We start from the raw sequence: 23,155 nt of genomic DNA, 5'->3' as shown, positions 1-23,155 counted from the left end.
TGCTCTGCACCTGAAAAGCAAAATTAAATTCTTTTTTTTTTTTTTTTGGTCCGAAAGTGGGGCCTGAACTCTGGGCCTGGACGCTGTCCCTCAGCTCTTCAGCTCAAGGCTAGCACTCTACCACTTGAGCCATAGCACCACTTCTGGCTTTTTTATTTTCTGCTTATGTGGTGCTGAGGAATCGAACCCAGGACCTCATGCATGCAAGGCAAGCGCTCTACCACTGAGCCACCTTCCCAGCCCACAAAATTAAATTCTTAATATTTATATGCATAAACTTCTGCCTTAGAAGTTAAACAATAAGCTAAGTGCTGGTGGCTTACTCCTGTAATCCTAGCTACTTGGGAAGCAGAGATTGAAAAAAGAAAAGTTCAAGCCAGCCTGGGCAAAAGTTATCAAAACCCAATTTCAGGGATGGGAAGGTGGCTCAGTGGTAGAGCACTTGCCTTGCATGAATGAGGCCCTGGGTTTGATTCCTCAGCACCACATAAGCAAGAAGAAAAAAGCCAGAAGTGGCACTGTGGCTCAAGTGGTAGAGTGCTAGCCTTGAGCTGAAGAGCTGAGGGACAGCGCCCAGGCCAGGAGTTCAAGCCCCACAACCGGACCCCAAAAAATTTCAAGCAAGATGCCAGGTAGGATGGTGCACACTCGTGGTTGCAGCTACTTGGAAAGTGCAGGTAGGATGGTCCCAGTCTGAGTCTGGCCTGGGCAAAAAAACATGAGATTCTCCCTGAAAATTACAAGTTTGTTTATATGTCTTTGGGAGTGTAAGGGGAGGCACAGAAATGAAGGGGCAAAGCTGGGGGGCAGGTGGCTCATGCCTATAATCCTAGTTACTCAGGAGCCTGAGACCTGAGGATCTCAGTTTGAAGCCAGCCCGGTCAGAAAAGTCTGAGAGACTCTGATCTCCAATTAACCACCAGAAAACTGGAGTGGTACTATGACTCAAAGTGATAGACTGCTAGCCTTCAGCAAAAGAGCTTAGGGATGGTGCCCAGGCTCTGAGTTCAAGCCCCACAACTGACCAAAAAAGAGTAAGAAATAGAGGGACAAAGGGTGAACAAGTGCAGCGGTGGTACTCACTAGACATATGTTGAAAATGAACTGTACAACTTGTGGGTGGGGGATGGGAGGAAAAAGCAGAGAGAGGGTGAGGGAAGGAGGGACATTGTCCAAAAAGAAATGCACTCTTCACCTGAATTATGTGACTGTAACCCCTCTGTACATCGCCTTTATCATAACAAAAATAAATAAATAAAGGCAGGGGCATGGCTCAAGTAGTAGAATGACCACCTAGTAAGCGTGAGGCCCTACATTCAAATCCTAATGCCACCACAAAATTTAAGTAACCATTTCATCTTTTTAAATGATGTTTAATGAATAGCAATATCTATCATCTAAAATCTTTTTTTTGGGGGGGGGTGAGGTCCGGTCGTGGGGCCTGAACTCTGGGCCTGGGCACTGTCCCTCAGCTCTTTAGCTCAAGGCTAGGGCTCTACCACTTGAGCTACGGCACCACTTCCAGTTTTCTGAGTGGTTTACTGGAGATAAGAGTCTCATGGACTTTCCTCTCTGGGCTGGCTTTGAGCTGGTATGCTCAGATCTCAGCCTCCTGAGTAGCTAGGATTACAGTGTGAGTCACCAATGCCTGGCTTATCATCTAAAACTTTTTAATGGAAATTTTCAAAATTAAATGTAGAATTAGGCATTCGTGTTTTGTGCCTGTGATCTTAGCTACTCAGGAGACAGATGTGAGGATCAAGGTTTGTAGCCAATTCTAGCAGGAAAGTCTGAGACTGTTATCTCCAACTAATCACCAAAAAGCCAGAAGTACAATGTGGCTCACATGGTAGAGTGCTAGCCTTGAGCAAAAAAGCTCAAGGACAGCACTCAGGCCTTGAATTCAAGCCCCATGATTGGCACACACTAAAAACTGTAGAAGGAATATAAGCTCTCCTGTACTCCCCACTCAGCCATAACCGCTAACCATCTGTTGATCTTACTGCCTCAAGCATCTCCCACACCCAGAAGTGGGATTTTTCTCATTGAGTACTTTAAGACAATTTTCAAATGGCTGTTTCTTTTACAAATTCCAAATGGCTAGCTATTCAGGAAGCTGAGATCTGATTATCATGGTTCAAAACCATCTTGTACAGATGAATATCCAGTTAACCAGCAAAAAAGACAAACATGGAGTGAAAAGCTAAGGGAGAGGGTGAAGCACAAATTCCAAGCCCCATATTGGCACCCACACAAAAGCAATTCCAAATGATAAAGATTGTTACTATGTATGTGATAATGACAGTAACCTACCTATGTCACTATGACACCTAAAAAATTTAACATTTCCTAATATCTCCAGTATGAAATAGTCCCACAAAACTGGCTATACTGGCTGACACAGGCAGGCAGAGGGTCTCTGAGCCCCTCCTGGTCCTGGATAGAATTATGTCCAAATACAGACATTCTGTTTTTATAAGTTTTTGCTTATTTATTTATTTAGTGGTCGTGGGGCCTGAACTCTGGGCCTGGGTGCTGTCCCTCAGCTCTTCAGCTCAAGGCTAGTGGTCTACCATTTGAGCCATACTTCAGGCTTTTTCTTTTTCTTTTTTTTGGTCCGGTTGTGGGGCCTGAACTCTGGGCCTGGGCGCTGTCCCTCGGCTCTTCAGCTCAAGGCTAGCACTCTACCACTTGAGCCACAATGCCACTTCCGGCTTTTTCCTTTTTGCTTATGTGGTGCTTAGGAATCGAACCCAGGGCCTCGGGCATGCAAGGCAAGCGCTCTACCACTGAGCCACCTTCCCAGCCCCTACTTCAGGCTTTTTCTGCTTATGTGGTGCTGAGCAATTGAAACCAGGGCCTCATGCATGCGAGGCAAGCACTCTACCACTGAGCCACCTTCCCAGCTTCCTATTTTATAATTTTTACAAACAGATTTAGACAATAATTTAGCTGCATACCAAATGCTCACCTGTGTAATCCTAGCTACTCTGGAGGCTGAGATATGAATCTCATGGTGTGAAGCCAAACCTGGCAGAAAAGTCTTTGAGTTTTATTTCCAATTGACCACCAATAAAGCCAAAATTGGAGCTGTGGATCAAATGGTGGTGAACCAGCCTGGAACGAAAAGACTGAGCAAGAGGCACAAGGCTATGAATTCAAGCCCCAATATGGCATTAAACATTTTTGCTGTACTTTGTTTTGTTTTTGATTGGTCTTGAGGCTTGAACTCTGGGTCTGGACGCTGTCCCTCAGCTCGGCTCAAGGCTAGCACTGTACCACTTGAGCCACAGCACCACTTCTGGCTTTTTCTGTTTATGTGGTACTGAGGAATCAAACCCCGGGCCTCATGCATGCAAGGCAAGCACTCTACCACTGAGCCACCTTCCTAGTCTCCCGGCTGCTGTACTCTTACAAACATGAAATTACATCTCTTACTGCTGAGATGAAGTGGAGGACACTCACCCGTCCAACTTGAGGAAACATGCTAAACGATACTGGCACCATCAGTCCTATCACCAGCACAGTACAAGATAGTTTGGCAGTCCACAATGACCACGGGTTTTCCAAGTAAAACAAGGTCCTGTAAGAGATAAGGCCACAGCTCACAGCTGGCACTGAACACTTCTGGCCTCTTTTTTTGGTTGGTCATGGGTCTTGAACTCTGGGCCTTGGTGCTGTCCCTGAGCTCTTCAGCTCAAGGCGAGCACTCTACCACTTGAGCCACAGTGCCACTTCCAGTTTTCTGGTGGTTAATTGGAGATTAGTCTCACGGACTTTCTTGCGAGTGAGGGCTGGCTTTGAACTGTGATCCTCAGACTTCCGCCTCCTGAGTAGTCAGGATTACAGGTGTGAGCCACCGGTGCCCAGCTCTGGCCTCTTTCTGAGGCAAGCCTCTGCCCCACTGGTGCAGGCCCAAAAAGCTGCATGAACTAAGTGCTTGCTCTGTGTGGGTCGGGCTCCGAGGTGGCCCTTGCTCACTGAATCCCCCACAGCCTGGGTGTAAGGTCAGTGTGACCATAAGCCTCACACAAGTGAAATGGACACACAAGCTGGTGACATAAGCATGGCATACGACATGGCTCAAAAAGTGGTGGATGAGTCAGGTGCTGGTGGCTCATGCCTGGAATCCTAGCTACTCAAGAGGCGGAAATCTGAGCATCGTAGCTGAAAGCCAACCCAAAAAGCAAAGTTAGTGAGACTCAGCTCCCACCAAAAAGCCAGAAGTGGAATTGTGGCTCAAGTGGTAGAGCACCAGGCTTGAGTGGAAAACACCCAGGGGTTTGAGACCCAGGTTCTCTCAGACACTGTCCGACCCCCTGACAAATCTGCAGACCCTGGAAACTCTACCCTTTGTTTTTTCTCTGATGCAAAATGGGGGAGTTAGGAGATCCACCAAGCCCTTCAGCTTGGATATTGAGGCTCTGAGAGAGTGCTTCTTTGAGATCACTGATAGCTCAGTTAGCTTCTAGATTGTTCCATGCTCATGAGGAAACTGACCACCTCTGCTCATCAGGCAGCCGGTACCACTTGTGTAAGCCTTGAGGGAGGACAGAGGTCCCAGCCTTGACGGATCTGTAGTGTTGGGGTCACCCAACAGTCTAGAAAGACCTCAACTGAGCAAGTTTCCACATGTATCCAACTGGACCAACCATGGGAAGTGATGGCTGCCTCTGCCCCGAGCACGACTTCCTGACATATGGCTCATGTGTTGCTGGCAGTTTCCTCGACTTCCCACGCTGTACAGCTGGCTGGCCTAGAACTAAGCCGGTGACCACTGTGGCTTTGTATATATTCACCTCTGACTGGAGGCTGAAAGAAGAGTTACATGACTGGTAGTTTGCCCCAAGTCTACTCTGGCAGGAGAAGACACCAACAACAATGGAGGAAGAGAGCATTCTCCGGCGGTCCACTGAGCGTTGGTTCCAGCGGCTGTGCACAATATTCCACCCACGCTGGCCCCTACATCCCAGGTCTCCCTTCTGGCGGGGTGGGTTCCTCATTTAGCAAGCACAGGATCTCTGCCTAACAGGTCATAGCTTGCTTCACAAATGGGAAGCCGGTCTACTATATGGGGGAGGGGTCAGGAGAGCAAGTAAGCTCATTACAGCATGCTCAGTGTTGGGGAGGGGGAAACCTGTGCAAAGCTAATAGCACACTGGAGCTGGGTGAGTTTGCAAATCACCAACTCCACTGTGATGGCAGCCTATGGACAGAGCACCCAGGCTTGATTCCACGCTGGCTACAATCACCACATCTAGATGTCTTCTGGTCTTCAAGAAATGAGTGTTTATTAGGAAGGTGATGCAGCCCCCTCTTTCCGTCCTTCCCCCAGGTTCACATCCCACAAGCTTTCTAAAGATTTTAACTGCTAACATGTTTTTCCCTACCTGTGCTAAGAAAGGTCCCACTTACCTTTTGTAAAAGTAGGTGAAGACTTCTGGGATCAAAGCTGAGATCCCAAACAGCACTGCCCTGGAGATGGATGTTTCCCTAACAGCCTGGTGAAAATGCAAAAAAAGGGGGCAGCTGAGTACACGGAATGAGATGAAGCTGGGGATCCTACAGCTCCTTGCACACTGAGGAAATGTGCTGGCAAGAGATGGAGCTGATGTGTCCCGGGGTCTTTCTAGATGTGGGGACAGGAAGGACGGCTGGGGCAGGCACCAAGTGCTGAGAGGGGATTTACTCCCTGACTCCACTGTGGACTCCATGCTCCAATAACCCAGCTCCTGTGTCTAAGCCCAGGGATCTAGACAAAGCCTTGCTTAGGACAAACAGCCCCTTGGAGGAGACATGAAATTTGCCACTGAAGTTGGTTCCACATTTCCTTTCAACTAGACCTCTGCCACTGGCCTCCAACCTTGAACCTGATCCCTGTCATTCCCACACTGTCAATGCGGGAAGCCATCAGAAGGCCAGCATCTTGAGACCACTGGTTTGGAACAGTACCATGTGAGCTCACTGCCCATACCCACCTTCCAGCTGTGGAATTAAAGTGGTTTGCTATCAAACTATATTTTGTATAGGTATGTATTTATATTTTATAACATTCTCCCACTTTTCTTCTTCTTCTTATTCTTTTTGCCAATCCTGGGGCTTGAACTCATGGCCTGGGCATTGTCCCTGAGCCTCTCTGCTCAAGGCTAGCACTCTACCACTTGAGCCAGAGTGCCACGTCTGGCTTTTCCTGTGTATGTGGTACTGAGAAATTGAACCCAAGGCTTCATACATGCTAAGCAAGCACTTTACCACTAAGCTACCTTTCCAGCTTCTCCCACCTTTTCTATACCTTTTTCTATCTACTTAAACATTGAACATCTGAACAAATCAATTTGCTATATGAATTATATGCACAAACCATATATCTGTAAGGGCAATGTAGGGACTGTGAATGAAGAGAACTTGTGTTTTTATTTTGTCAGCACTTTGTTTTGTCCAGCTTGCTTGCTCAGCTTGTTTTCTCTCCTGGTGCTCTGCCATTGAGCCATACCTCCAACCAGCTCTTTGCTGGTCCCTTTGGAGATGGAAATCACATGGACTTGTCTGCCTGGACATGCTTTGAACTGTGATCCTTCACATCTCAGCCTCTAGAGTAGGCAAGATTAAAGGCATGAGTCACTAGCAGTTGGCCTGGGAAATTTTGACTCGGTTTACATATTAACTGTAGACCTCAGCCCCGATAGATATACCTTCACAAGCTGGATGAACAGGCAGAGGCTGGAGGTGTGGTTTGGTGGTGGAGCACTTGTCTTGTATGTGCAAGGCCCTGGGTTCCATCCTATCTTTAGGGGGGGCGGGGAAGGGAGGAGGAGGCTAACATTTGAGGGCTGAGGGTATGACTTAGGTAGAACACTTACACAGCACTACTGAAAAAAAAATAAATCCTTCCAGATACCCCTTGTGTTCCCCAGCCCCTGTGACCGGCCCACATCCTCCCTTCCCAGTGGCCCTGCTCCCCTCACACCACTGCTCAGCAGACAGCCCGTGACACACGCTCCGGCTCAGACCTGATGGGTCCTCTGGAGAGAAGGCCTTTCCCTGCACAAGAATAGGAAGAGGCCAGAGGATTGTTTCCAAGGAAACTTTCAGGAGAACAAAGTAAAACCTCTGCTGTTTAGGAAGAGAGCAGGGGCTGCTGAGCCCGCAGTGCTTCCACACTGATGGGCGAAGCTTGTCTCTCTGTCTGGCCCGTGAGTGAGGGGAAGATACACCCCAAAAGGATACTCGTCATCCAGAGGAACTAGATGACGCCTGGCTGCTTGCTTACTTGGCTGATGTGGCCAGAGAGGAAAGCCTTACGCTGACCTCCTGAAAGCTGACCCAGGAGCCCGATTACAATCAGATACTGCTGGTTACGCAGTTTCTGAAATTTTAGCCAAAGAAAATAGATCTTTCAGCCACTGGGAAAAGGTAAAAGAATGCGTATGCTTACGCACAGCCATAGGCACTTTATGCTTACGAGAAAGACATTTTTTTTCTAAAGCAGATCATCAAACTCTTCCCTTCACCCTAAACTGGCCTCCTGCGAGAAACCAGGTTCCCACTGGTGAGAAGGGGTACAGGGAGGCTCCCACGCTCTGGCGGCCACACCCCAGGCACAGGCTGCACAGCCAGCAGGAGCAGGCCCCTCACAGGTGAGGGCTCAGGTCTGTGAACCCTAACACTGCACCTGGCAGGCAGGAGAGGCTGGGCAACAGGTGGCTACTTCAACACTTGTTCTCACTCTATCCTCCAGCTTCATGAGCCATTCTCAGCCATACTGACAACAAGGAGTTAAACTGAGTTGAAAAGAAGTGCAAACACAGGTCCACACGCAGAGTCTCCAGTCAAGGCTGGCGCAGCCACAAACTAGCCTGACTCCCATTGTCTACCGCCTATGTGTAAAATGTCTGTTACACACACACGGTACTAATGTAAGAAAGAACAAAACACTGACGTGTGGTTCAAAATGGATGAGCAAAAGAGTAAAAGAAGCCATGTAAAAAAACTACTGGTTGGAGTAGGCACAGGAGGCTCACGCCTATAACCTAGCTCCTCAGAAGGCTGAGATCTGAGGATTACAGTTTGAAGACAGCCTGAACAGGAAAGTCTATGAGACTCTTAGCTTGTTAGTCACCAAAAACATGGAAGGGGAGCTGTGCCTCAAGTAATACAGTACTAGCCTCCAGCAAAAAAGTTAAAAGACAGCACCCAGACCCAGAGTTCAAGCCCCAGGAATGGCACAAACACACAAAATATCTACTGGATAACTCATTTATATGAAATTTCTAGAAGAGGCAAAAGTAAGAAGGTAATGTTTTTCTAGGGTTTGGAGTGGAAGCAAAGTGAATACATGGGGAGATGGGAAGGTTTTAGGGAAATAGAAATGTGCCATAGGGGGCATGCATGAAGCCCTGGGCTAGATTCCTCAGCACCATGTAAGCAGAAAAAGCCAGAAGTGGCACTGTGGCTCAAGTGGTAGAGCGCTAGCCTTGAGCAAAAGGAGCTCAGGGACAGTACCTAAGCCCTGAGTTCAAGCCCCAGGACTGGTGAAAGGAAGGAAGGAAGGAAGGAAGGAAGCAAGCAAGCAAGCAAGCAAGCTTGTTGCCAGGTGCCAGTAGCTCATTGAGGTTCAAAGCCAGCAAGGCAGGAAAGTCCCTAAGACTTGTGTTTTTTGTTTTGTTTTTTTTTGGCCAGTCCTGGGACTTGAACTGAGGGTGTAGGCACTGTCCCTGAGCTTCTTTTTTTTTTGTCGGTCGTGGGGCTTGAACTCTGGGCCTGGGCGCTGTCCCTCAGCTCTTCAGCTCAAGGCGAGCGCTCTACCACTTGAGCCATAGCACCATTTCCAGTTTTCAGGTGGATAATTGGCAATAAGAGTCTCACAGACTACTTTCCTGCCTGGGCTGGCTTTGAACTGTGATCCTCAGATCTCAGCCTCCTGAGTAGCTAGGATTACAGGCGTGAGCCACCAGCGCCTGGCTGTATAGACAGACTTTAAAATGCAATTTGTATAAAGCTGGGAATGTGGCTTAGTGGTAGCATGCTTGCCTAACATGCATGAAGCCTTGGGTTCAATTCCTTAGTACCACATAAACAGAAAAAACCAGAAGTGGTGTTATGGCTCAGGTGGTAAAGTGCTAGCCTTGAGCAAAAGAAGCTCAGGGACAGTACCTACACCCTGAGTTCAAGCCCCAGGACTGGCCAAAAAAAAAAAAGCTTTGTGGGGTCTGAGGGTTAGCTCAGTGGTAGAGCATTTGCCCAGTATGTGTAAGGCCCTAGGTTTGATCTCTTGTATCACTTTTTTTTTTGGGGGGGGGGTCCAGTCGTGGGGCCTGAACTCTGGGTCTGGGCACTGTCCCTCAGCTCTTCAGCTCAAGGCTAGCACTCTACCACTTGAGCCACAGAACCACTTCCGGCTTTTTCTTTTTGCTTACGTGGTGCTGAGGAATCGAACCCAGGGCCTCATGCATGCAAGGCAAGTGCTCTACCCCTGAGCCACCTTCCCAGCCCTCTTGTATCACTTTAAAATAATAATAATTTCTAAGTTAGTGTTCATCCTTTGACAATTGAGAGGCATCTACGGAAAGAGGGTCACATCTCAAGCCAAAGACACAATTTGGACCTGGGGCCCCAGGAGGCTGCACATCAACCACTGTCAACAGTCCTGGTGTGGTCACGGCACCTGAGGTCTCAGGGGACAGAGGAGGACTCAAAGACTGAAAACAGCAGCAAACAGCACGTTCCCCGCCCTTTTTACTCACCGAAAAAGATGATGGGTAAGGCCCTTTTGATCAAAGGGTTAATCAGGGGATACTTTGTTTGAACGAAATAAGGGAACAACTAGAAAATAAAAGAACAAGACATGAGCAACAGAGCTAGCTGACTTAGTTCTCACCTCAGCTCACACTGGTTGGTACTCTCAGGCGCACGTGCCTGTGTGTGTGTGCGCGTGCGTGTGCCTGTGTGTGTGTGTGTGTGTGTGTGTGTGTATGTATGTTGGTACTAGTATGTGAATTAAGGGCCTGGATACTGTTCCTCTGCTCTTTTGCTTATAGCTGGTGCCCTACCACTTGAGCTATAGCTTCACTTCTGACTTTTTGGTAGTTAGTTGGAGATAAGAGTCTCATGGCCTTTCCTGCCTGGACTGGCTTGAACCATACTCCTAAGATCTCAGCCTTCTGAATAGCTAGGATTACAGGCATGAGCCACCAGCACCCAACTACACTTGGTTTTATAGTCTGCATTTTTCACCATTGTAGTATTGTGACATGCAAAGCAAGACACAATCGACATTAGAGGTCTATTGAGTCCAGCTGTCCCTCAGTCTCTAATAGATATTAGTGCAAGGACATCCCAGATACCAAATACCAGATACCAAAGTCTGCAAACTCTTGCGTTCTCTCTTATAACCTGTGTATATCTCCTATGTACCTAAAAGCATCTGTGATGATTTAAGAGTATCTAATACAATGTAAGTGGGTATGTAAGTGGTTATCATATTGCACTGTTTATATCTGTAACATGTTCAGTACAGATGTAGTGTTTTTCAAGTATCTTCTATCATCCACAATTGGCTGACTGCCCAGAAGTAGAATCTTCGAATACTAGGTCCACCTGTATGTACTTGGAAACTCAGGACTCATAGTGTGACTATTTTGAGTGAAATGCTTATAGGTTGACTTAAATGCTTATAGGTTGACTCATATGTTCTAAGTTGCTTAGGTTAACACATACGTTGGTAAACAGAATAAAGCTTTATGAATTTTGAGGAAGAGAAAGGATCTAATAGGTAATAAAAACCTACTCCAAGGAAGGCTGAAGAACTGAATGCTCCCGTTCCTAACACCACTCGCTCTGCCCCATGATGCCTCTAAGGGAAAAATCAAAGTACACTATTAGTAGTTTCTGCCCTGCAAAGATAACTAACAACAACAAACAAGCAAGCAAACAAAACACAACAGTGGGGTGCTGGTGGCTCATGCCTGTAATCCTAGCTACTCAGGAAGCTAAGATCTGAGGATCCAGGCAGGAACGTCTGTGAGACTCTTATCACCATTGAACCACCAATAAATCAGAAGTGAAGCTGTGGCTTAAGTAGTAGAGTGCTGGCTTTAAGTGAAAAAGCCAAGAGAGAACCCAAGGTCCTGAGTTCAAGACCCACTACCAGCACATGCACACATACACAAATCCTAAATCCAACATAACCCCAAATCACGCCCTGCCTGGGTTCAGTAAGAACTCACATAGCTGGAGTTGCCATTGATGATGGTGAAAGCTGTTGTGTAGGCATAAAAGGAAACCTGCGGGGCATGAGGCAAGTGGATCACGCTATGGTTTTGTGGTTTCAAGCTCCACAGAACCCAGTGATCACGTAAGTGAAAGAACCCTTACCTGAGGGACAAGTGTGGACATCATTCCTTTTCCTGGCATCATTGACAAAAACAGCTTTTCAGAAGAAAGCAGAGTAAAGTTACAGGAGCAAAAACGCTTTCTAGGGGAGACTTAGTGCTAGGGCAGGAGAGTAAGGCGGAGGCCAAGCCCATGTTCAGTGAGCAATTAGTTGGTCCTCAACTAGTGGCTCCAAGGATACCCAGGAGCCTCCCTGTGGGCATCCGGCAGGCCATCCGGGAAGCATGCACTTGCCAAGAGAGCTAAACAGGGGCACGTGTAGAAGAAGGGATGGTCTGTAATGTGATACAAACAAAAACAGAAATACCACCAGGTGCATAGTGTTCCTGCAGGGCAGTTCCCAACGCTGGGTGATGAACTACGTTGGGGGAGGATCTGGGGAAAGCAAGCACTATAGACCTGGATGTCTCTCCAAAGGCCTTCGCTGCAGCTGAATGTGTAAAGGCCTGGTCCTGAGGTGACACTGGGAGGTGAAGGAAAAGGTCTTCGGGCCAGTGGGTCATGACCTTCCCCTTTCTTTCGCTGCCTGGGTGCCCTAAGGGAGGCAGTTTTGCTCCCCGACACTCTCCCACCACAATGTGCTGTCTTGCTACCAGCCCAAGGGGACGACCTAACCATGGCCCCGCAGCCTCTGAAGCCAGGAGCCGACATAAACCTTTTCTTTGAATAAGTTGATGACCTCAGGCATTTGTGACAGTAAGCTGGAAGGGGCAATCCCGCAGGGCACTCGTCTCCTCTACAGGGCGTCATGTGTGGCACAGGGAAGCTCAAGGCCCAGCTAGAGACGGGATAGAGGGACCAGGGTCACAGCAGAGTCCATCTAGCTGGCCATCCTGAGACAGGGAGGGACCCAGAGTTGGAGGGACCCAGCTGAGGTAGGGAGATGGGCAGACCTCTTCCCAAACCTGATGTGAGTGGCAGCTTACTCACCATGGGTGCCGTCAAGGGCAGGAAAGCTGGAAGGAGAGCAGAGCAGAGCAGAGCAGTCAGTGAGGCGGGCCGCCCGAGGAGATCAGGCCTAAAGGGGCATCGCCTAGTGACTTCCCGAGGGCACAGAACTGAAGGAGACCTTTCTTATCTTTTTTCACTAGGAAAAATAGTAACTATATGCACATGGCACAAAATGAAAACTGCCCAATACAGAAAGATCTAACCAGGAGATAACCACCAGCCTGGACAGAGCTCTCCCTGAAGGGAAGCAGGGTCAACGGTTACTAACCCATCCTTCCAGATAAAGTTTTCTTTTTCTGGTACTGGGGCTTGAATTCTACCTGCACCCTCACTTGACTTCTTTTTGCTCAAAGTTGGTGCTCTACAACTTGAGTTACACCTCCAGCTTTCTGCAGGTTAGTTGGAGATAGAGTCTCCACACTTTTCTGCCCAGGCTGGTTTGATTCTTCATCCTCAGCTCTCAGCCTCCTGAGTAGCTAAGAGTATACGCATGAGCCACTAGCAACCAGCTTCTTTTTTCTTTCCTCGTTTTTTGTTTTTTTTTTTTTTTTTTGGGGGGGGGATGCTCACTTGCTAGATAGGTGCTCTATCATTTAAGCCATGCCCCTAGCCCTTCTCATTTCTTGGTTATTTTCAGGTAAGGTCTCATGTTTTTCTTGGGTGCCAGCCTCGAGTGTCACCCTTTTAACTACAGCCTCCTATGTAACTGAGATGACAGGCACATGCCACCACCTGCAGCCATTGAGATTTGTAAACTTAATAAACTATTCCCTTATTCACTTTTTTTTTTTTCTGTCAGTTGTAAAGCCTGAACTCTGGGACTGGGCACAGTCCCTCAGCAATTCAGCTTAAGGCTTGCACTCTACCATGTGAGACACAGCACCACTTCTGAGTTTTTCTGCTTATGTGGTGCTGAGGAAACGAACCCAGGACCTCATGCATGCAAGGCAAGCACTCTACCACTGAGCCACCTTCCCAGCCCACTCCAGATCACTTTCTTTTTTTTTTTGGGGTCCGGTCGTGGGGCCTGAACTGTGGGCATGGGCGCTGTCCCTCAGCTCTTCAGCTCAAGGCTAGCGCTCTACCACTTGAGCCACAGCGCCACTTCCGGCTTTTTTCTTTTTGCTTATATGGTGCTGAGGAATGGAACCCAGGGTCTCAGGCATGCAAGGCAAGCATTCTACCACTGAGCCACCTTCCCAGCCCCTCCAGATCACTTTCTAAGTAGTGTTCCAATCATCTTTTAAGTAGCTGGGATTAGCAGCATGGCTACAGATGAAGTGCTCAAGATCTCCATGACAACTCCGATTCTTTCTCACACATAGCTACAGAGTTACCACGCAACCACAGTCACTATACACTGTCCCAAGCTTTATCTTTCCCTCTTTTTTTCTTTTTGTTGGTCATGGGGCTTGAACTCTGGGCCTGGGCTCTGTCCCTGAGCTCTTCAGCTCAAGGATAGCACTCTACCACTTGAGCCACAGTGCCACTTCCATACCTTTCCCTCTTAACACTAACTCCTGCACTTAACCTTAATCTTTCTCATGAATTGTTGAAGAAGAATCTAAATGGTTGGCTATTTATTTCCCATTTATGGCTTACAATTCATGGATCACGTATGCTGCTCCCATCATCTTAGTGAATGCCATGGAAGACAGAGCAAGAAACTATGCAGTATCCATAACACGTGCAGCACTCACGAGCTGCCAGGTCTAAACCATCAGATACCATCACCAACCTGACAGAATAGGGCAGGTTCCCCCACAGGCCTGGTCCCTGCTGCCCAAAGCCCAGATCTTTCCACAGTAATGGACTCAGCTCTGGGCCCAGAGCCTGCTCTTTGCTATCAACCCAACAACCTTCAAGTATTCTTTTTAAGGTGTGACTTCCAGATTGTCCACAGAAACCCTTCAAGGACTGGGCCGGGAATAGAACAATGAAAAAAAGCAATTCTCTGTTTGCAGCCAGGTTTTCCCAACCCACTTCTGTACTCAGCATCAGCTCACCTGCTGGCCGGAAGAACGCAGGAATCAGCCTGCTGCTGTCAGGGTGCACGGTCGACTTCAAAGGACAGATAAAAAAGTTAGCTGCATGATTGCTTTTATTATTTTAGGAGGCTAAAAATTAGGAAGGGGCTGAAACTTACAAGACTCCTCTTCCATGCTTCTTTAATCTAAAAAGAGGAAAAACAAGCACACTTTAAAGATAGTTCAGTAGTAAAAGTCTCCTGGCCAATCTCTTTCCTTTCCCTATCCCCTTCTCCTTTCCTCCCCCACTCCCCCTCCCCACCCAACCTCTGTGAAGTACTGCTTCAGGGGCTTCATCTCAGAGCCTTGCACTCTGGCTCAGCCTTTTCACTCACAAATGGCTCTACCCCTGGAGCTACTCCTCCTGGCATTTTTGCTGGTCAGAAAGCTGAGATCTGTAGATCTTAGTTTGAAGCCCGCCTAGACAGACAGATCTGAGAGATTCTAATTGCCAATTAACTAGCAAAAAGCTGGAACTGGGACTCAAATGGTAGCACACTAGTCATGAGTGAATGAGCATACAAGGCCCTGAGTTCCAAACCTAGTACTAAAATAAATGAATAAAACAAAAATTTATTAGCATAAATTATATAAAAAGTTATATTTATAAACAGGAATATAATGTAGCTTAATCAAATTCACCCATCTATATTACTCTTAACTCTTCTCCCTCCTCCTTTTTATCAAGTGTAATGGGTTTCATTATGCATTCATACATATGTATATTTTTATAGTATCTACTACCCCAACCCCTCTACCTTCCCCCTCCCGCTCCCACTCATCCCTCTCAACAGGACCCTTTTCACAGTCAGTTCACATCATTATTATTATGAAACTCTAGATTCTACATAAGAGCAAAAACATGTGGTTTTCCTGAGCTTATCTAAACACTATTATCTATAGTTCTTTTTTTCCTATAAATGACAAATAATATCGTCAAATAAAATGCTATATATATGCAGGGCATTTTATTTTCCAATCCTTAGTAGTAGGACTAGGTTGATTCCACAGCTTGGCTATCATGACTATTTCTATAAGAAACATGAGATTCAGTTACCTCTATTGTATGTTGACTTATATTCCTTCAGATACATGCCTAGAAGTGGTTAAGAAGGGCCACAGAGTAGATCTATTTTATTTTAGTTTTGTGTGTGTATATGTGTGTGTAAGTGCTGGTCCTTGAACTCTGGGTCTGGGTGCTATCTTTGGATTTTTTTTTAATTTTTATTTTTTGTTTTGTTTTGTTTTTTTTGGGGTCCGGTCGTGGGGTCTGAACTCTGGGCCTGGGCGCTGTCCCTCAGCTCTTCAGCTCAAGGCTAGCGCTCTACCACTTGAGCCATAGCGCCACTTCTGGCTTTTTTCATTTTGCTTATGTGGTACTGAGGAATCGAACCCAGGGCCTCAGGCATGCAAGGCAAGCGCTCTACCACTGAGCCACCTTCCCAGCCCCTAATTTTTATTTTTTGCTCAGGGCTAGTACTCTACTACTTGAGCTACAGCTCCAGTTCCACCTTTTTACTGCTTAACTGGAGATAGAGTCTCATGGACATTCCTATCTAGGCTTGCTTCAAACCGTGAACTTTAGATTTCAACTTCCTAAGTTGTTAGGATTACAAGCATGAGCCACCAGGGCCCAGCTTAATTTAAGTTTTCTGAGAAAGCTCCATACTGGTTGCCATAGTGGCTACACTAATTTACATGACCACTGAGCAGTCTTATTTCTGATGAGACCTTTGCCTCGCCAGGAAGATAGGGAAGACCATAGGTATTTTCTACTACGTGGATGGAACAAATCAAAAAAAGGACCAAACAAAAGCACTAACGATAAGATATGATCCTTATGAAGACACTACCCAGAATATTAAAAAGTCCTATGTAAACATGGAATGGACCAAAACCTAATTTATCTTTTAAGTAAATCCAGAAGCCAGCTTGTCCCTTGGCTCAGAGCAGCTCAGGCTGGCTGCATTCGGAGTTCACTCTGCACCATTAACCACATCATTTGTAACAGAGTCGAAGTGTCAGCCCCAAGGCCACAAGAAGTTCTTAGAAAAACTAAGTTAAATATGTGAACTTGCCATGGGCTCCCTCGAGGGACTGATGTTTGTGAGCTCTGGAAATCTCCCTCTGCTGCAGGCTAAGTAACAAAATATTTGGTTTGAGCCCACAGGCAAGAATATAATCCTGCCCCAGAACACTGCCTGTGATGGAAAACAGATTCTGACTTCAGAGGGCTTGTCTGAATTCTGGAGTTTACCATGAGATTTCAGGAATCAGCTATAAAGAATCTCACTAATATGCACTACATAGGAAGAACAGTTTTCTTGCTGGTTTATATGACAGAATTCTAACTGCACCTAAAAAAACAAACCCAGGAAGTGGCACTGTAGCTCAAGTGGTAGAGCGCTAGCTGAGAGACAGCACCCAGGCCCAGAGTTCAAGCCTCACGACCGACAAAAAAAAGCAACACAAGTCGGGCATTGGTGGCTCACGCATGTAATCCTAGCTACACAGGAGGCTGAGATCTGAGGATTGCGGTTCAAAGCCAGCCCAGGCAGAAAAGTCTGAGACTCTGATCTCCAATAAACCACTAGAAAACTGGAAATGGCGCTGTGGCTCAAGAGGTAGAGTGCTCGGCTTGAGCTAAAGAGTGCAGGGACAGTGCCCAGGCCCAGAGTTCAAGCCACACAACCGACCAAAAACAACAACAAACAACAACAATTTTATAAGATGTTCCCCTATGCAGTGTGTCTGTCCAATGACAGGATTAATAGCCAAAGTGCCACTTGATTTCACTCCATGCCAAGTAAAACCAACTGAAGGTAACTTCAGCCAGCCTCGAACCTTGCATATCTGTGCACATCTGCACTCAGGAGACATACCCTTTGGTCATTCAGGTTGTGTCTGGCTGCATCTTCATTGGTGAACAATAGTTGTCTTGATTTTTCTATTCTTTCCTATAATCAAATATGGAGAAATAAAGCAACAGTCAGCATTTTTCAGATTTGTGCACGCATTTAAGAATCACAAGTCAGTCTCCCAAACACATTACCGCAACTGTAAAGCTGATTTCAAGGCTCTCCACTCCCTGAGAATGTCCATGAGGACAGCCCCAAGTGTTACATAGATTCTCCAGTTTCCTAGATTCTTCCAGCTCTACTGTGGCTGCCACTCCTCCAGGTCTCAGACATCAACTGCCTCCCTGGTGGCACAAGTCAGAATCCCAGAAATTCCTGCATCTGCCCCGTGTTCATGGCTAATCAGTTCAGTTCATGTTTCCTCTCTCTTTCTTTTTTTCTTTTTTGGTTGGTCATGGGGCTTGAACTCTGGGCCTGGGCACTGTCCCTCAGCTCTTCAGCTCAAGGAGAGCACTCTACCACTAGAGACACAGCACCACTTCCTGTTTTCTGGTGGTTCATTGGCAATAAGAGTCTCACGGACTTTCCTGCCAGAGCTGGCTTTGAACCAAGATCCTCAGATCTCAGCCTCCTGAATAGCTAGGATTACAGGTGTGAGCTACCAGCGCCCAGCTTCCTTTTCTTTCTTTCTTTTTTTTTTTTTTTTTTCGGTTGTGGGGCTTGAACTCTGTGAGCTACAGCGCCACTTCTGGTTTTCTGGTGATTTATTGGAGATAGGAGTCTCACCGTCTTACCTGCCCGGGCTGGCTTTTGAACTGCGATCCTCAGATCTCAGCCTCCTGAGTAGCTAGGATTACAGGCGTGAGCTATCAGTGCCCGGCTTCAGCTTCCTTTTCTTAATGTGAGAGAAAAATACATATATACAGAACTAAAATAACCTCAACCAGAATTAGTAACTGTGAACATCTGGATATACTTGCTTCTAATTTTGCTTTTCAGAAGGAACCATTACCCTGTCTCATTCCTTTCCCATCCTACCAAAGCTACATCAATCCTCACCTCTATGTTTCTCCATTGAGCATCGCATTTTCATTAATTGCTTGTAACTAGTTCATACTTCTAGTGCTACTCAACACTCCACTGTATATCATTTTATCTATTTTTCTGCTCATTAGCACTGGGTTGTTTCCTAGTTTTTATGATTAACATAACTGTAAGGAACATCTTGAGGGAAAGAAGGATGCAGCCCTTAGACTCTGGTCCTAAAGGGTTTTTAGTGGTCAAAGAGCAGCTCCTCTTCCACCCCTCACCACACTGACTCAAATCCTCTTCCTTCACTGGGACAACTGAGCCACCCCCAAATGAATGGCTTGCCAAATACAGCTGGTCACTCAGCATACAACTACCAAAAGACCCTTTGACACACAAACCTCAGCAGTTGACACTGCTCTCTTGGTGAAGAACTGGACCTTAGCCTATAATCCTAGCTACTCAGTAGGCTGAGATCTGAGGATCACGGTTCAAAGCCAGCCCAGGCAGGAAAGTCTGTGAGACTCTTATCTCCAGTAAAACCACCAGAAAACTGGAAGTGGCACTGTGGCTTAAGCAGTAGAGAGCTCGCCATGAGCTGAAGAGCTGAGGGACAGTGCCCAAGCCCAGAGTTCAGGCCCCACGACCAAAAAAAAAAAAAAAAAAGAACTGGACCTTCAAGATCTCCCTGGTTCCCTGCACTAAACCAACTGACCAATTGAGGGCTCACTTTCTCACACCTGCTCTGTTTACCCAATTCCCTTTAGGGCCTTAGTTAAAGTTATTTGCCATACGCCCTGTTATAAAGCTTTTTGGAGGCAGTACTGGGTTTGAACTCAGGGTCTCACACTTGCTAAGCAGGTTCTCTACCACCTGAATCATATCCTCAGCTTTTTTGCCTTATTTCCAGGTAGGGTTAATATGCTTTTGTTCAGGCTAGCCTGGATTTCTTTCATTCTATTAGACCTTCTGCATAGCTGGGATGAGAGGCATATACCACCACATCCAGTTTTTGTCATTGAGATGAGTACCAATAACTTCTATCAGGGCTATCTTGAACTGTGATCACTCTGATCTTTAACTTTCAAGTAGCTTGAATTACAGGTATAAGCCAATATCCCTGACATTTGCTTTTTTTTTTTTTTTTTCTTTTTTGTGGGTCGTAGGGCTTGAACTCTGGGCCTGAGTGCTGTCCCTCAGCTCTCCAGCTCAAGGCAAGCGCTCTACCACTTGAGCCACAGTGCCACTTCCGGTTTTCTAGTGATTTATTGGAGATAAGAGTCTCACGGACTTTCCTGCCCAGGCTGGCTTTGAACTGTGATCCTCAGATCTCAGCCTCCTGAGTAGCTAGCGCCACCGGCGCCTGACTTTTTTTTTTTTTTTTAAACCAGTCCTGGGTACTGTCCCTGAGTTTCTTTTGCTCAAGGATAGCATTCTACCACTTGTGCTACAGTGTCATTTCTGGCTTTTTCTGTTTATATGGTACTGAGGAATTGAACCTTAGGGATTCATGCATGCTAGGCAAGCACTCTACCACTAAGCCATATTCCCCGTCCTTTGCTTTTGTTTTGAAACAGTCCAGTCTTAGAAGTTGCTTCTGCTTCTACCTCCCAAATGCTGAGATTACAGATATACACCACCTTGCCCAGCTGAAAAATTGGTTTTTATTCTCTTTAAATCACAAGCACCTAGACTAGGCCTGGTACATGGGTGTGTGCACACATACACACCATGTGTACAAACATACATATATGCATACATGCACGCATGCACATGCGCGCGCACACACACGCATACGCACACACACACGCACACGCACACACACACCTCTCTACAAACACGTATTTTTGTCTGGTCATGGGGCCTGAATTCTGGGCTTGGGCACTGTCCCTCAGTTCTTCAACTCAAGGCTAGCGCTCTACCACTTGAGCCACAGTGCCACTTCCAGCTTTTTCTGCTTATGTGGTGCTAAGGAATCAAACCCAGGGCCTCATGCATGCAAGGTAAGCACTCTACCACTGAACCACCTTCCCAGTTCCTTATGTCACCCTTCTAACCTAACATGCTCAATCAAAAAGAATAAAAACACATAATTTCATAAACTCTGTTATTTCAACTACTTTCAAAAGGGGAACACAATCTCCAAGTTTCAATATAAAATGGTGAAATTATCTCTGAAAACAAGAAAATACTTACAATTGAAATGAGCAGATTTGTAGGATCCAATAATTCTGTCCAGTGAAGAAATCTTTGAACAAAAGACTAAAGTAGGAGAAAAGCACCAGAGAAATTAATAAAAACAAGACACATAGCAGAAGTAGCAATTTACTTTATTCACCTTCATTTCTAGCTTTGAGTGTCTTGGCCTGCTTAGCTTTGAACTGCAATCCTCAGCTCTCAGCCTCTAGAGTAGCTGGGATTACAGGCATGAGCCACCTGCACCCAGCTCTTAGAATCTTTTCAACAAAGTGTGTGCGTGTGTGTGTGTGTGTGTGTGTGTGCGCGCGCACACATACAAATCCTGGGGTCTGAACTCAGGGCCTGGGCAGTTTCCCTAAGTTTTTTTTGTTTTGTTTTTAGCTCAAGGCCAGCACTCTACTTGAGCCACAGCTCCATTTCTGGTTTTTTGATGTTTAAAAGATAAAAGTCTCAAGGACTTTCCTACCTGGGCTGGCTTCAAACACTGGTTCTCATATCTCAACTTCCATGGTAGCAAGAATACAAGTGTGGGCTATCAGCAGTTGGCTTTGAGCACACTCATCTTGCAGGTAAAGGAAGTTGAGGTGAGAAGGTCCTGAGGAAGCTCCAGGGGTTCTGGCTGTGTCAGGAACCACTCATTATCAACTGGCCCTGAGGGTTGTAAGCTCAGTCTTTAGGGTTCAAAGTGCCTCCATTCATATCACTTGAAGCAAAGAACTCCAAAAACCTCAGAATATTTCCTGGCTTTCAGAGCTAGTTAACACTAATAACTAAGGGTAGACACACCAGTAAGATCTCAGTACTATAGTCCAGCCTGGTTTGTCTCCACAAGCCCTCTACCCCCACACACACTTAAGATGCCCATCTCAACATCCCACCCTTCAAAACGACCCTACCTAAGTCATGATCTTCAAAAGAATACTAGAACTGTGCTGGTTGGCTGGTCCCAAGTAGCTGAGCTGTGAAATGGAGTCAGAGTTGGGCTTGATGCAGGGCTATCACATACGTGGTCCACAAAGAATATAGCAAAAGTAGGTGAAATCATCTCATTTGTTTTTTAGGTAATATGTTGAAATATTACTATTTGGCAACTGCTAGGCTAAACAACGTATTATTAAAATTAACATAGCATTATCAGTTATTTCTTCCTGCCATTTGTGTGTGTGTGTGCGCGCGCGCGTGCCAGTCCTGAGGCTTGAACTCAAGGCCTGGACCCAGCCTCTAAGCTTTTGGGGCTCAGGGCCAGTGCTCTACCACGTTAAGCCACAGCTTCACTCCCAGCTTTCTGATGGTACTGGAGATAAGTCTCACAGACTTTCCTGCCCGTGCAGGGTTTTGAACCGCGATCCTCAGATCTCAGCCTCGTGATTCGCTAGGATTACAAGTGTGAGCCACAGGCCTAGGGTTTTACTTATCATTTAAAGTACCCAGGGCGCTGCTGGAGGGAGGCGCGGCCCGGGGCTTCCGGCCGGAGGGGTCTGGCCGAGTGTCAGTGAGCTTTCCGGGGAGGGAGGCCCGAGCTCCGGGGAGGCCCGCTTCACTCCCACGCGCTGCGCAGCAGAGGCTCGGCGGAGATCGCCGGGAGGTCGGGCCTCCTTCAGGGCGCCCTGAAGGGTGACCTTGGGGAGACCCTCCTCAGCCCAGTCCCGGGCCTAAGCGAAGCTCTCGGCTGCAGCCGCGCCCTCCGCAATCTTGGTCCGCTCCAGAGGTGGAAGGGCGAGGAAGGCGCACTCGAGCCCCTCTGGGAGGAGGAATCGGCAGCCACGGGCAGCCACGTGGCCTGCCAAGGTCACCTGGGCCAGCCTGACCCCACGCGCCGCGCGCGCGCCCTCCCCGCCCCCCGCCGCGCCGGCCCACGCGTACTTGGCGTTCCCAGATGCCGAAGCGCAGGTTGGGCTCCATGCGGGCGGCGGCGCCGGGGCAGGCTGGGAGCCACCGGCCCCGCACTTCCTCCTCCTCTTCCGGGTGCCTAAGTGACGGGCGCGGAAGCCGTAGCCACCCCCGCGGGGCCTGGAAAAGAAGCCAGGCAATCCGCCCCACGGCGCCCCGCGGCCCGCTCGTGCGCCTCGGCTCTGGCCCGCCCTGCGGCCGCCCTAGGTGGCCGCGCGCCTGCGCCAGGGCTCCGTAGGCCCCGCCCCGGGCTCTAAGTCCCAGCCCCTAGACTCCGAAGACCCCGCCCCCGAGACACCAATCCCCGCCCCCTCCGTATCTTGGTCCTCACCATCGTCTCCCGTGAGCTCCCAGATCCCATAGCCCATCTCCCCCAAGGGCACAGTCCTCCCAACCCCATTCCCAGCTGCTCTGGAGTTTGGAGCCTCCAGGCCCAGGGGATTTCCTTGTCACAGAGCTACTGCAAAGACCCTGTAAGCAGCGTGTGGGACCCTCCATACTTTACCCAGACCTTGCACCTCCTCATCAGATTTTTAGGGCACACCAAGCTTTTGGGCATTACGCTTGAAAGCTCAAAGCGACACTGCCTCAAGTGGTAGAGTGCTAGCCTTGAGCAAAAGCAGCTCAGGAACAGTGCCCAGGTCCTGAGTTCAAGTCCCAGGACTGGCAAAAATAAAAATGTACACGTAGGTACCAGTGGCTCACACCTGTACTCCTAGCCACTCAAGAGGGTGAGTGGGGATCACAGTTCAAAGCCAGCCCGGGCAGGAAAGTCCGAGACTTACCTCCAATTAACCACCAGAACACTGG

At 47.6% G+C, this 23,155-nt stretch overlaps 1 protein-coding gene across 1 annotated transcript; it reads right to left on the bottom strand.

Annotated features, from left to right (window-relative positions):
* Positions 1–9,527: 9,527 nt before the first annotated feature.
* On the bottom strand, positions 9,528–22,529 carry Sfxn4 (sideroflexin 4). Its single transcript, XM_013021903.1, has 11 exons — positions 22,319–22,529; positions 20,453–20,518; positions 17,252–17,326; positions 14,489–14,515; positions 14,349–14,403; positions 12,322–12,347; positions 11,374–11,427; positions 11,226–11,282; positions 10,787–10,852; positions 9,744–9,822; positions 9,528–9,559 (listed from the first exon to the last, which is right to left on the bottom strand). The coding sequence occupies exons 1-11, from the start codon at positions 22,355–22,357 to the stop codon at positions 9,528–9,530; spliced, it is 576 nt and encodes a 191-aa protein (XP_012877357.1). The 5' UTR covers positions 22,358–22,529.
* Positions 22,530–23,155: the final 626 nt, after the last annotated feature.

Source organism: Dipodomys ordii, unplaced genomic scaffold (assembly GCF_000151885.1).
Source record: "Dipodomys ordii isolate 6190 unplaced genomic scaffold, Dord_2.0 Scaffold58, whole genome shotgun sequence".
Classification (NCBI taxonomy): domain Eukaryota; kingdom Metazoa; phylum Chordata; class Mammalia; order Rodentia; family Heteromyidae; genus Dipodomys; species Dipodomys ordii.
This window is presented reverse-complemented; position numbering and strand designations above follow the sequence as displayed.